The 12,008-nt window shown below is 44.4% G+C and overlaps 1 protein-coding gene across 1 annotated transcript in view; it reads left to right on the top strand.

Annotated features, from left to right (window-relative positions):
• LOC135472406 (GRAM domain-containing protein 2B-like) overlaps positions 1 to 5,820 on the top strand; it is a 94,011-nt gene extending 88,191 nt beyond the window's left edge. Inside the window, exons 16-17 of the mRNA XM_064751895.1 lie at positions 842 to 947; positions 4,260 to 5,820. Of these exons, the coding sequence (XP_064607965.1) occupies positions 842 to 947; positions 4,260 to 4,352 (199 nt within the window). The 3' untranslated portion in view covers positions 4,353 to 5,820. The remainder of the gene's footprint in view (positions 1 to 841; positions 948 to 4,259) is intronic.
• The last annotated feature ends 6,188 nt before the right edge of the window (positions 5,821 to 12,008 follow it).

Raw genomic sequence — 12,008 nt, 5'->3', positions numbered from 1 at the left:
GACACAGTGTCACACATGTGAAAGACACAGTGTCACACATGTGAAAGACACAGTGTCACACATGTGAAAGACACAATGTCACACATGTGAAAAAGTAAAACAGTAAAGCCTTTCGTGTTTTATTTGTGCCTTGTTTACTCTCCACGCCCTTTCAATGTCTGCTCCATGTCACAAGTTGGTTGACTTGTATCTTGCAGCATCTTAATGTTAAAGTCCCAGGGTTGTGTACATAATTCAAGTTAGCAGCCCTGTAGCATGGATACTTATAGTATAGCCACATGCATTGCCATAGTGGCTGATACTTCTGCCAACTCAGCTGTGTATGATACTGGATTATTTTAACAATTCTTAGTTGGGCCGGCACATGAAAAAATGCCCTGGAAGTGTAAATTTTGCAACAAGTGACCATTATTTGAAGAATTTAAAGATTGGTTGAAGAGAGGCACAAATAAACACACGGCATACCTTGCGAACTAGATGTTAACCCGTGTAATATATATGTGATAGGGGTGGTAACTCTTCATAAACAGCCCAGCTGGTTAGGGCAAAAATACAAACACCGAGTTTAGAGTTGCCAGCATGGTAGTTGGTCTTTCACACATAGTGAGGGATGACAGTGTGATTTACACACATCGTTATGGGTGGGGTACACCATGTCCACGTGAGACTGGGGTCCTGTGGGTTAGGGGGAGATTCTGCTAGGTGCTGGAATTTATCCTTTTAAGTCCTGAAAAAGTCCCGGAATTTATTTTCTGATAAATTGTGCGAACCCTTTAGCCATTAATACGTTCTTGTATATATACTGTAACTTTTAAAGTCTCAATTTGATTTTGTTTTTCAGAGAGAAGATGTACAGCGATATTCATTCATTTCATACACAAGTCCATACAGCTACCATACAACAGCTCCACAGTGTCCTTCAGGCTAATATAGAGATGCTGAATGAGGTAAGACCATACACAAGTCCATACAGCTACCATACAACAGCTCCCACGTGTCCTTCAGGCTAATATAGAGATGCTGAATGAGGTAAGACCATACACAAGTCCATACAGCTACCATACAACAGCTCCACTGTGTCCTTCAGGCTAATATAGAGATGCTGAATGAGGTAAGACCATACACAAGTCCATACAGCTACCATACAACAGCTCCACTGTGTCCTTCAGGCTAATATAGAGATGCTGAATGAGGTAAGACCATACACAAGTCCATACAGCTACCATACAACAGCTCCCACGTGTCCTTCAGGCTAATATAGAGATGCTGAATGAGGTAAGACCATACACAAGTCCATACAGCTACCATACAACAGCTCCCACGTGTCCTTCAGGCTAATATAGAGATGCTGAATGAGGTAAGACCATACACAAGTCCATACAGCTACCATACAACAGCTCCACTGTGTCCTTCAGGCTAATATAGAGATGCTGAATGAGGTAAGACCATACACAAGTCCATACAGCTACCATACAACAGCTCCCACGTGTCCTTCAGGCTAATATAGAGATGCTGAATGAGGTAAGACCATACACAAGTCCATACAGCTACCATACGACAGCTCCCACGTGTCCTTCAGGCTAATATAGAGATGCTGAATGAGGTAAGACCATACACAAGTCCATACAGCTACCATACAACAGCTCCCACGTGTCCTTCAGGCTAATATAGAGATGCTGAATGAGGTAAGACCATACACAAGTCCATACAGCTACCATACAACAGCTCCACCGTGTCCTTCAGGCTAATATAGAGATGCTGAATGAGGTAAGACCATACACAAGTCCATACAGCTACCATACAACAGCTCCACTGTGTCCTTCAGGCTAATATAGAGATGCTGAATGAGGTAAGACCATACACAAGTCCATACAGCTACCATACAACAGCTCCCACGTGTCCTTCAGGCTAATATAGAGATGCTGAATGAGGTAAGACAAGTCCATACAGCTACCATACAATAGCTGCACTGTGTCCTTCAGGCTAATATAGAGATGCTGAATGAGGTAAGACCATACACAAGTCCATACAGCTACCATACAACAGCTCCACAGTGTCCTTCAGGCTAATATAGAGATGCTGAATGAGGTAAGACCATACACAAGTCCATACAGCTACCATACAACAGCTCCCACGTGTCCTTCAGGCTAATATAGAGATGCTGAATGAGGTAAGACCATACACAAGTCCATACAGCTACCATACACCAGCTCCCACGTGTCCTTCAGGCTAATATAGAGATGCTGAATGAGGTAAGACCATACACAAGTCCATACAGCTACCATACAACAGCTCCACTGTGTCCTTCAGGCTAATATAGAGATGCTGAATGAGGTAAGACCATACACAAGTCCATACAGCTACCATACAACAGCTCCACTGTGTCCTTCAGGCTAATATAGAGATGCTGAATGAGGTAAGACCATACACAAGTCCATACAGCTACCATACAACAGCTCCACCGTGTCCTTCAGGCTAATATAGAGATGCTGAATGAGGTAAGACCATACACAAGTCCATACAGCTACCATACAACAGCTCCACTGTGTCCTTCAGGCTAATATAGAGATGCTGAATGAGGTAAGACCATACACAAGTCCATACAGCTACCATACAACAGCTCCACTGTGTCCTTCAGGCTAATATAGAGATGCTGAATGAGGTAAGACCATACACAAGTCCATACAGCTACCATACAACAGCTCCACAGTGTCCTTCAGGCTAATATAGAGATGCTGAATGAGGTAAGACCATACACAAGTCCATACAGCTACCATACAACAGCTCCACTGTGTCCTTCAGGCTAATATAGAGATGCTGAATGAGGTAAGACCATACACAAGTCCATACAGCTACCATACAACAGCTCCACTGTGTCCTTCAGGCTAATATAGAGATGCTGAATGAGGTAAGACCATACACAAGTCCATACAGCTACCATACAACAGCTCCACTGTGTCCTTCAGGCTAATATAGAGATGCTGAATGAGGTAAGACCATACACAAGTCCATACAGCTACCATACAACAGCTCCACTGTGTCCTTCAGGCTAATATAGAGATGCTGAATGAGGTAAGACCATACACAAGTCCATACAGCTACCATACAACAGCTCCACTGTGTCCTTCAGGCTAATATAGAGATGCTGAATGAGGTAAGACCATACACAAGTCCATACAGCTACCATACAACAGCTCCACAGTGTCCTTCAGGCTAATATAGAGATGCTGAATGAGGTAAGACCATACACAAGTCCATACAGCTACCATACAACAGCTCCACCGTGTCCTTCAGGCTAATATAGAGATGCTGAATGAGGTAAGACCATACACAAGTCCATACAGCTACCATACAACAGCTCCACTGTGTCCTTCAGGCTAATATAGAGATGCTGAATGAGGTAAGACCATACACAAGTCCATACAGCTACCATACAACAGCTCCCACGTGTCCTTCAGGCTAATATAGAGATGCTGAATGAGGTAAGACCATACACAAGTCCATACAGCTACCATACAACAGCTCCACAGTGTCCTTCAGGCTAATATAGAGATGCTGAATGAGGTAAGACCATACACAAGTCCATACAGCTACCATACAACAGCTCCCACGTGTCCTTCAGGCTAATATAGAGATGCTGAATGAGGTAAGACCATACACAAGTCCATACAGCTACCATACAACAGCTCCACTGTGTCCTTCAGGCTAATATAGAGATGCTGAATGAGGTAAGACCATACACAAGTCCATACAGCTACCATACAACAGCTCCCACGTGTCCTTCAGGCTAATATAGAGATGCTGAATGAGGTAAGACCATACACAAGTCCATACAGCTACCATACAACAGCTCCACTGTGTCCTTCAGGCTAATATAGAGATGCTGAATGAGGTAAGACCATACACAAGTCCATACAGCTACCATACAACAGCTCCACAGTGTCCTTCAGGCTAATATAGAGATGCTGAATGAGGTAAGACCATACACAAGTCCATACAGCTACCATACAACAGCTCCCACGTGTCCTTCAGGCTAATATAGAGATGCTGAATGAGGTAAGACCATACACAAGTCCATACCACTGCACCATTTTGTTTTTAATTTTTGAATTGCGTAAGTTGGCGGTGTGAAGTATATGTTTTTATCTGCCATAATTCTGATTTGAAAGGTTTTTTGGAAAGGATTGACTAAGTAAATTTGTCTTCACCATGTTCATGTAAATACTAATTTGAAAAGTTTTTTTCCTTGGCATTTTCAGATGCGTACCTCATTAAAGAACTTACACACAATTTACAGTCCATCGCTGCACTGTAGAGCGGATGGGGAGTCAGGGGCAGACGACTGCAGCTGACTTGTGAGGATGACAACTCTCCTCCTGTATATAACAAGTGCTGTGATTGGACCACTTTTTTACACAAAGGGGCCATGTTTTGTCTTAATTTTTTTTTTTTAGATTTGATATAATTATATTTAATGAAAGGTAATCAAGTTAAGTGTGCTGTCTATGTGTATTTATTTGTCTGAAAGGATATTGAAGTGTAAATTACACAAGCAGGAAATTTTGTTGATTTTTGTTAGAAATTTTTTTCAATGAAAATTTGAAAGAGGAGAGCTCGTGTTCAGGGGAGGTAAATTCTCAAGGATGGTGTATCCTGTTTAGTTTTAATTAAGTTATAATACCTTACATTTTACAGCAGTGGGTTAACCCCTGTTGTTTTTGACTTCAGGCCTTTCATATAGGCCCCCTATAGTAAATCTTGTGATAATTGATGATAGCTCATGCCACATCTTCAGGAAAACTGTATTTCTAATGTTTATAAATGTCTATCTTGTTCAGGTTAACTACAATGTCTTTTTCTGGAAGAGCAAAATACTGGCACTTGTATTTATACAGCTGTAGTTGTAGCTAGGGTGCAGTTGTAAGTATAACCGCCTGATGGGTAAGGGAACTTTATTAACGTGTTAGAAATGTGAGTAGTGGTAATAGAATATTGATAAGTGGATACACACAGCACATCTGATTACAGAGACTACCTTACATATCAGCCAGTTTATTGGTACACCTGCTTTATTCGGTCATACTAGCCTACATAGATCTATCCTGTATATCTTGTGCTTTAATGTTATAGACAAAAAGATGCACCTGATTTACATAAAACAAGGAGGATTTAGACAGAGGTAGATTTAGGGGGAGCTGTGTGCCACAGGTACATGTACAAGCTACACATTTTGTGAGTCTAGCAGTCCCTTAGCATTTAACCACAATACTAGAGGTTAATACCCAGTGTGATAAGATCTGTCATTGTTTCTTCAGTCTGCATGCAGAATTGGGAAAATGGAAAACGTCTAAAAGAAACGTGTGTAGACGTACGTGTCTTGACAATTTCAAGACTTCCCAGACTACATGTAGCTATGCTTCTGTCTTTACATGGACGTAGTCAGCAAACATGTGGATATTTCTTGTTTAGTGGAGTGTGTTGTGATAGGCACACTGTATCTGCATGCCAGCTGAAAGAGCTGCAAGGACACAGTTAGTTTGTTTTCTTTGACTTCTGCAGAAGGCAAATCTCACACTTCATTGCCTTTTCATCAAGAATTCAGTGAATATAGTTTGGGCAAGATAGCGACGGCAAAGAATATTTCACATTTTTTTGCACTGCAGATTAGACATATCTACTTCAGACATATTTAACCCATAATCCATTATTTAATAAATCGGTCAATCATTGTATCATTAAAGATTTTCTGTGCCAGCTCACAGGCTCCCTATGCATCAATCATGGCACACACTGGTGCAGACATGTGCTCCTTCATCTTGTGAAGACATATGCCCCTTCATCTTGTGAAGGCATGTGCCCCTTCATCTTGTGAAGACGTGCCCCTTCATCTTGTGAAGGCATGTGCCCCTTCATCTTGTGAAGACATGTGCCCCTTCATCTTGTGAAGACCTGCCCCCTTCATCTTGTGAAGACGTGCCCCTTCATCTTGTGAAGACATGTGCCCCTTCATGTTGTGAAGACATGTGCCCCTTCATCTTGTGAAGACATGTGCCCCTTCATCTTGTGAAGACATGTGCCCCTTCATCTTGTGAAGACCTGCCCCCTTCATCTTGTGAAGACGTGCCCCTTCATCTTGTGAAGGCATGTGCCCCTTCATCTTGTGAAGACATGTGCCCCTTCATCTTGTGAAGACATGTGCCCCTTCATCTTGTGAAGACGTGCCCCTTCATCTTGTGAAGACGTGCCCCTTCATCTTGTGAAGGCATGTGCCCCTTCATCTTGTGAAGACATGTGCCCCTTCATCTTGTGAAGACATGTGCCCCTTCATCTTGTGAAGACATGTGCCCCTTCATCTTGTGAAGACGTGCCCCTTCATCTTGTGAAGGCATGTGCCCCTTCATCTTGTGAAGACATGTGCCCCTTCATCTTGTGAAGACATGTGCCCCTTCATCTTGTGAAGACATGTGCCCCTTCATCTTGTGAAGACGTGCCCCTTCATCTTGTGAAGGCATGTGCCCCTTCATCTTGTGAAGACATGTGCCCCTTCATCTTGTGAAGACGTGCCCCTTCATCTTGTGAAGACATGTGCCCCTTCATCTTGTGAAGACGTGCCCCTTCATCTTGTGAAGGCATGTGCCCCTTCATCTTGTGAAGACATGTGCCCCTTCATCTTGTGAAGGCATGTGCCCCTTCATCTTGTGAAGACATGTGCCCCTTCATCTTGTGAAGGCATGTGCCCCTTCATCTTGTGAAGACGTGCCCCTTCATCTTGTGAAGACCTGCCCCCTTCATCTTGTGAAGACCTGCCCCCTTCATCTTGTGAAGACCTGCCCCCTTCATCTTGTGAAGGCATGTGCCCCTTCATCTTGTGAAGACCTGCCCCCTTCATCTTGTGCAGACATGTGCCCCTTCATCTTGTGCAGACATGTGCCCCTTCATCTTGTGAAGACGTGCCCCTTTATCTTGTGAAGACATGTGCCCCTTCATCTTGTGCAGACATGTGCCCCTTCATCTTGTGAAGACATGTGCCCCTTCATCTTGTGCAGACATGTGCCCCTTCATCTTGTGAAGACATGTGCCCCTTCATCTTGTGAAGACATGTGCCCCTTCATCTTGTGAAGACATGTGCCCCTTCATCTTGTGCAGACATGTGCCCCTTCATCTTGTGCAGACATGTGCCCCTTCATCTTGTGCAGACATGTGCCCCTTCATCTTGTGAAGACATGTGCCCCTTCATCTTGTGCAGACATGTGCCCCTTCATCTTGTGAAGACATGTGCCCCTTCATCTTGTGAAGACATGTGCCCCTTCATCTTGTGCAGACCTGCCCCCTTCATCTTGTGCAGACATGTGCCCCTTCATCTTGTGAAGACATGTGCCCCTTCATCTTGTGAAGACATATGCCCCTTCATCTTGTGAAGACATGTGCCCCTTCATCTTGTGAAGACATGTGCCCCTTCATCTTGTGCAGACCTGCCCCCTTCATCTTGTGAAGACGTGCCCCTTCATCTTGTGAAGGCATGTGCCCCTTCATCTTGTGAAGACATGTGCCCCTTCATCTTGTGAAGACATGTGCCCCTTCATCTTGTGAAGGCATGTGCCCCTTCATTTTGTGAAGACATGTGCCCCTTCATCTTGTGAAGGCATGTGCCCCTCATCTTGTGAAGGCATGTGCCCCTTCATCTTGTGAAGACATGTGCCCCTTCATCTTGTGAAGACATGTGCCCCTTCATCTTGTGAAGACATGTGCCCCTTCATCTTGTGAAGACATGTGCCCCTTCATCTTGTGAAGACGTGCCCCTTCATCTTGTGAAGACGTGCCCCTTCATCTTGTGAAGGCATGTGCCCCTTCATCTTGTGAAGACCTGCCCCCTTCATCTTGTGAAGGCATGTGCCCCTTCATCTTGTGAAGACCTGCCCCCTTCATCTTGTGAAGACATGTGCCCCTTCATCTTGTGAAGGCATGTGCCCCTTCATCTTGTGCAGACATGTGCCCCTTCATCTTGTGCAGACATGTGCCCCTTCATCTTGTGAAGGCGTGCCCCTTCATCTTGTGAAGACATGTGCCCCTTCATCTTGTGAAGGCATGTGCCCCTTCATCTTGTGAAGGCATGTGCCCCTTCATCTTGTGAAGGCATGTGCCCCTTCATCTTGTGCAGACATGTGCCCCTTCATCTTGTGAAGACATGTGCCCCTTCATCTTGTGAAGACATGTGCCCCTTCATCTTGTGAAGACATGTGCCCCTTCATCTTGTGAAGACATGTGCCCCTTCATCTTGTGAAGACCTGCCCCCTTCATCTTGTGAAGACGTGCCCCTTCATCTTGTGAAGACATGTGCCCCTTCATCTTGTGAAGACATGTGCCCCTTCATCTTGTGAAGGCATGTGCCCCTTCATCTTGTGCAGACATGTGCCCCTTCATCTTGTGCAGACATGTGCCCCTTCATCTTGTGAAGGCGTGCCCCTTCATCTTGTGAAGACATGTGCCCCTTCATCTTGTGAAGGCATGTGCCCCTTCATCTTGTGAAGGCATGTGCCCCTTCATCTTGTGAAGACATGTGCCCCTTCATCTTGTGCAGACATGTGCCCCTTCATCTTGTGAAGACATGTGCCCCTTCATCTTGTGAAGACATGTGCCCCTTCATCTTGTGAAGACATGTGCCCCTTCATCTTGTGAAGACCTGCCCCCTTCATCTTGTGAAGACCTGCCCCCTTCATCTTGTGAAGACCTGCCCCTTCATCTTGTGAAGGCATGTGCTCCTTCATCTTGTGAAGACATGTGCCCCTTCATCTTGTGAAGGCATGTGCCCCTTCATCTTGTGAAGACCTGCCCCTTCATCTTGTGAAGACCTGCCCCCTTCATCTTGTGAAGGCATGTGCCCCTTCATCTTGTGCAGACATGTGCCCCTTCATCTTGTGAAGACATGTGCCCCTTCATCTTGTGAAGGCATGTGCCCCTTCATCTTGTGAAGACGTGCCCCTTCATCTTGTGCAGACATGTGCCCCTTCATCTTGTGAAGGCATGTGCCCCTTCATCTTGTGAAGGCATGTGCCCCTTCATCTTGTGAAGACATGTGCCCCTTCATCTTGTGCAGACATGTGCCCCTTCATCTTGTGAAGGCATGTGCCCCTTCATCTTGTGAAGGCATGTGCCCCTTCATCTTGTGCAGACATGTGCCCCTTCATCTTGTGAAGACATGTGCCCCTTCATCTTGTGAAGGCGTGCCCCTTCATCTTGTGAAGACATGTGCCCCTTCATCTTGTGCAGACATGTGCCTTCATCTTGTGCAGACATGTGCCCCTTCATCTTGTGAAGGCGTGCCCCTTCATCTTGTGAAGACATGTGCCCCTTCATCTTGTGAAGACATGTGCCCCTTCATCTTGTGCAGACATGTGCCCCTTCATCTTGTGCAGACATGTGTGCCCCTTCATCTTGTGCAGACATGTGCCCCTTCATCTTGTGAAGGCATGTGCCCCTTCATTTTGTGAAGACGTGCCCCTTCATCTTGTGAAGACATGTGCCCCTTCATCTTGTGAAGACATGTGCCCCTTCATCTTGTGAAGGCGTGCCCCTTTATCTTGTGAAGACATGTGCCCCTTCATCTTGTGCAGACATGTGCCCCTTCATCTTGTGAAGACATGTGCCCCTTCATCTTGTGCAGACATGTGCCCCTTCATCTTGTGAAGACATGTGCCCCTTCATCTTGTGCAGACATGTGCCCCTTCATCTTGTGAAGACGTGCCCCTTCATCTTGTGCAGACATGTGCCCCTTCATCTTGTGAAGACATGTGCCCCTTCATCTTGTGAAGGCATGTGCCCCTTCATCTTGTGAAGACATGTGCTCCTTCATCTTGTGAAGGCGTGCCCCTTCATCTTGTGAAGACATGTGCCCCTTCATCTTGTGAAGACATGTGCCCCTTCATCTTGTGAAGGCATGTGCCCCTTCATCTTGTGAAGACATGTGCCCCTTCATCTTGTGCAGACATGTGCCCCTTCATCTTGTGAAGGCGTGCCCCTTCATCTTGTGAAGACATGTGCCCCTTCATCTTGTGCAGACATGTGCCCCTTCATCTTGTGCAGACATGTGCCCCTTCATCTTGTGCAGACATGTGCCCCTTCATCTTGTGAAGGCATGTGCCCCTTCATCTTGTGCAGACATGTGCCCCTTCATCTTGTGAAGACGTGCCCCTTCATCTTGTGAAGGCGTGCCCCTTCATCTTGTGCAGACATGTGCCCCTTCACCTTGTGCAGACATGTGCCCCTTCATCTTGTGAAGACATGTGCCCCTTCATCTTGTGAAGACATGTGCCCCTTCATCTTGTGAAGACGTGCCCCTTCATCTTGTGCAGACATGTGCCCATTCATCTTGTGCAATTTGAAAGGATTGTGGCTTTACATGAAGAGAAGGTTGAGAATTAAACTCCTTGTAACTATATCATACGGTCTGATTATGCAACTCTAAGGAGTTTATCCTTGAAAGAGTGAAGGAAATAACGCAGCATATGAATCTGTGAAAAGTTCTGATATTTCTGTAATAATATGGCCACAAATTTGTCTATGTTACTTCCTGTCCTTCCTGTGGCATTTGTTTTTAGGGTCGTTTTCGCGTCGTGGCAGTGCAACCAAATGAATGACATTAACACAACTAGCCCTTTATGCTGCATGGTTGAATTTTTTTGACCTTTGGCAAGGAAATTAGAGTGATACATTAAAGGATATTTGAAGTCAATCAAACAGTGGTTATTTACAGTCTGTGTACACTGAAGTAATCCGGTCGGATCATGTTTATAATTTCCACTGAGAATGAATGTCCAGGTGTGAGCTGTGTAGTATGGCATTTGTGTGTAGTGGTCTACACATGTGGCTCTTTATCCTCCTGTTTTTTCTTTTACTCATCTGCACTTTTCTGCAAATGTTGCATGTGTACGATGGTTGTGTGCAGAAGGAACTTGGATGCGGCCAGGCTGGATTTATTGTGGACGAACCTCCTGTCCTTTCAAAAACCTGATTTATTTTGAACTGTTTAAGCTTTAAGGAAATGGTCACATTTGTATTTGCAAGAACCCCATGTATCTAACAGTGGTATATAACCGATCCTGTGATAGTGTATTTAGTGTTTCTATTCACTCAAACATCCTGTGCTGTAGGATTGCAGTACAGTAATGTGGGATTTTTGTGGCTTTGTAAATGTAGAATCTGTTTTTATTGATCGTAGCATTTGTGGGAAAACAATATATGGTGTGTGAACATGTACAAACAAGATGTAATTGTGATGTTACATGTAGGTGCTGAAATCTAAGTATAAATCTACCCATAGTCTATAATGGGTGCTCATATATTTGCTCTTTAAACTCTAGACTTGTGAGCCGAAGTAATTTCAAGCGCTTGTACATGATGCCATTTGTTTGGTTACCGTAGCACAATGTTTTCCGGCACATTAATATGTTACTGACACCTGAGTTATGTTTTTATTGATTGTAGCATTTGTGGGAACACAGTGTATGGGAAAAAGCATTTGTGCAATTACTTCTGCAGCTGGGTGCTGTTTGAGAGAGTTCAGATACATTAATGTTCTTCATTCTTGTAAATACTGATGTCATTTTACCATAAATACCATAATAGGTCAGGTACAGAAGAGTTGATTATAAAGGGAGGTAACTGTCTGGAAAGCTCTGTGTGTAATTGTTTAGGACCGTCCACAAAATCTGCTCACCGGAATCATTTCTGTAATTAGTATAATGTATAAAAGGTGCCAATATCATGCCAGAGATTGTATTTGGATGTTACAGAGTAGGCCTGTTGCGCTGTATAAACTGTAGACTTCAGCTTTTTTGGAATGTCCTACAGGTATATAGGTTTGAGTATATTGCAGCACTTGAACATGGACATTCTCTGAAATTAATAATTTAGAATCTATAGAAAAAATTTTTATGCTGAACTGAGATAAGCTTGCAGAAACAGACCGTGGCATAAGCATACTGATTTATACAATGTTGTGATAATTATGA

Source organism: Liolophura sinensis, chromosome 8 (genome assembly GCF_032854445.1).
Source record: "Liolophura sinensis isolate JHLJ2023 chromosome 8, CUHK_Ljap_v2, whole genome shotgun sequence".
NCBI lineage: Eukaryota > Metazoa > Mollusca > Polyplacophora > Chitonida > Chitonidae > Liolophura > Liolophura sinensis.
The sequence above is the reverse complement of the archived record's forward strand: the minus strand, read 5'-3'. Positions and strand labels throughout refer to the sequence as shown.